At 42.6% G+C, this 2259-nt stretch overlaps 1 protein-coding gene across 1 annotated transcript; it reads right to left on the reverse strand.

The window, feature by feature from the left end:
- Positions 1–2023, reverse strand: LOC111294965 (cytochrome P450 77A3-like). The gene has a single exon (XM_022888271.2). The coding sequence runs from the start codon at positions 1837–1839 to the stop codon at positions 289–291; it is 1551 nt and encodes a 516-aa protein (XP_022744006.2). The 5' UTR covers positions 1840–2023; the 3' UTR covers positions 1–288.
- Positions 2024–2259: the final 236 nt, after the last annotated feature.

Here is a 2259-nt window from a genome sequence, read left to right on the forward strand (position 1 = left end):
GGCTAGTAAATAGCACAACTCAGTTGTATTTATTGTTGTAGCCGAATTTATCTATCAGTGGCCATGATTTGAAAGGAGAGCCATGATTTTCAAAGCAAAGCTATCCATGTAATACTAAACAAACAACCAACCGAGTTGAAGTATCTAACAACAGGAAGAATTGTCAAGAAGACAGAGAAACAACCATTTCAGAACAAAAACAAACCCTGAAGAAGAAGAAACCAAAACTATGCATTCCAAAAGGTATTAATGTTTCTAAGCTGAAACTAAATTGAAACTCCATTGCCCTTAACCCCTTGTCTTGATCATTGCTTTTAAGGTGTTCTTCATGACTACAGTAAACTCCGATTTCCCACTAAAATCGAGCTCGCTATTAGGTGAAAAGGCAGTCCATTCGAATTCCTGAACCATTCTTGCTAACATTAGGTGAACATGCACTGTGGCCATCCCCAATCCAGGGCAAATCCTCCTCCCAACCCCAAATGGCATCATTTTCACCCCTGTTACGCCCGTTATATCGGCATCCTCTTTCCCTGAATAGAACCTATCCGGGTCAAATTTTTCTGGGTTGGACCATATTTTTGGATCCTCACTAATCCCTGGCAAGAAAATCTCAAGATTTGCATCTGTCGGGATGTCAAATCCCCCCAAAGTTGCAGGCTCGGTTGCCGCATGAGTTAGTGAAAAATATGTTGGTGGGTGCCTCCGTAACAGTTCTTTAACTACTGCTTGTAAATACTTCATCTTTTCTACATCTCCCTCGTTTACTTTTCGATCCCCAGCCGTCCTTTTAATTTCATCGTACAGCTTAGATTGAATATCTGGGTTCTCAATCAGCCGTGCGATGCCCCATTCAAGTGCAGTTGCAGTGGTATCCGTCCCACCATTGAGGAACTCAGAGCAGAGTGTGACCAGCTCTGAATTGGATGGTGCTGATTTTTTTCCTTCAACTTTGAGATCAAAAAGGGTGTCGAGGTACGAAAACGACATGGCGGATTTATCCGACCCCGGATTTAGAATAGCTTCTCGACGCTTTTCGATGAATGGGACAATAAATCCCACTTGCACTTTACGAACTTGGAGTGCTCGCTTGCGTTGCTTGGAGAAAAAGGGGCTTAAAATGGGAAGATAGTCATCAATTCTTGGATCAAGTGTGATTAAAACAGTTTTCATTACCTGATCCATTTTTTCAACAGTATCTTCATCCATTTCAATCCCAAAACACATGCCTAAGAGTATACAAAACACAGCGAAACGAGCATTTTTCAACACCGAAACAACGCCGTTATTAGCCACAGCTTGCGCTCGAAGACGATCGATGAGTTTATCCATTGCATGCTCTCTTATACTACGAAACTCTTTAAGCCTACTTGAACTCAGCATATTCTGAACCATGTTCCGTCTCAAAGACCTCCACACAGGCCCGTAAACCGCTGCATTTACTGTGAACTTGTTCGAACTAAAGATGTTTCGAGTGGGATTTTCTCGTGGCCTGCTGGCGAATACAACACCCTTTTCGATGAACGCTTCATGGCAGAGCTTGGCGCCGCTGAGAATAATCATCGTTCTAGTCCCCATTCTGAGAGTGAAAATTGGCCCATATTTTCGGCGAAGATCGTCAACATATTCAAAGAAGGGTTTGCCAGAGCGAGCAGCCTGTAAAAGATTACCAACAACAGGCCAACCAGGGGGCCCTGGAGGGAGGTTGGGGCGTTTCGATTTTGATTTGAGAGAAAGAAAGAAGATCAGGCATGGAATTAAGAACGCAACAAGTGTGAAGAAGAGATGGTAGTAAGAGAACAATGAATCAGAACAGAAATGGTAAAAGGAAGAAGCCATATTGAGAGGAAGAGATGGAGCTTGAGAGATGATATCTGGGCGCGGCCGCTGGGGTATAAAAATACGAAGAGCATGAAATTGCAGGTGGAGTTCAATTAAAGCTGCTCAGGGAAAGGTTTCTACCACCACTGTTTAGGTGGCAGGGTCTTAAATGCTGAAGAGCCAAAAAACAGAACAAACTATGGGCCAGAAACTACATAGACTTACATCCTGGCTAGCTTGCTGTAGGAAAAGCAAAAGCAATAGAAAAAGGAAGTAAATTGAGTTGCATGGCTTTCACCCACGCAACTACTTATTTAATGAAAACTTAAGGAAATTTATTGTACAGTACTTGCTCTGAGGAAAGATGATAAGGTGCCTGGCTAAGGAAATTGTATGAGATTTGACACTTAAAAGTACGGGAATAATCTACGAGTGACG

This window comes from Durio zibethinus, chromosome 14, assembly GCF_047325235.1.
Source record: "Durio zibethinus cultivar Kanyao isolate XHJ-2024 chromosome 14, ASM4732523v1, whole genome shotgun sequence".
Lineage (NCBI taxonomy): Eukaryota > Viridiplantae > Streptophyta > Magnoliopsida > Malvales > Malvaceae > Durio > Durio zibethinus.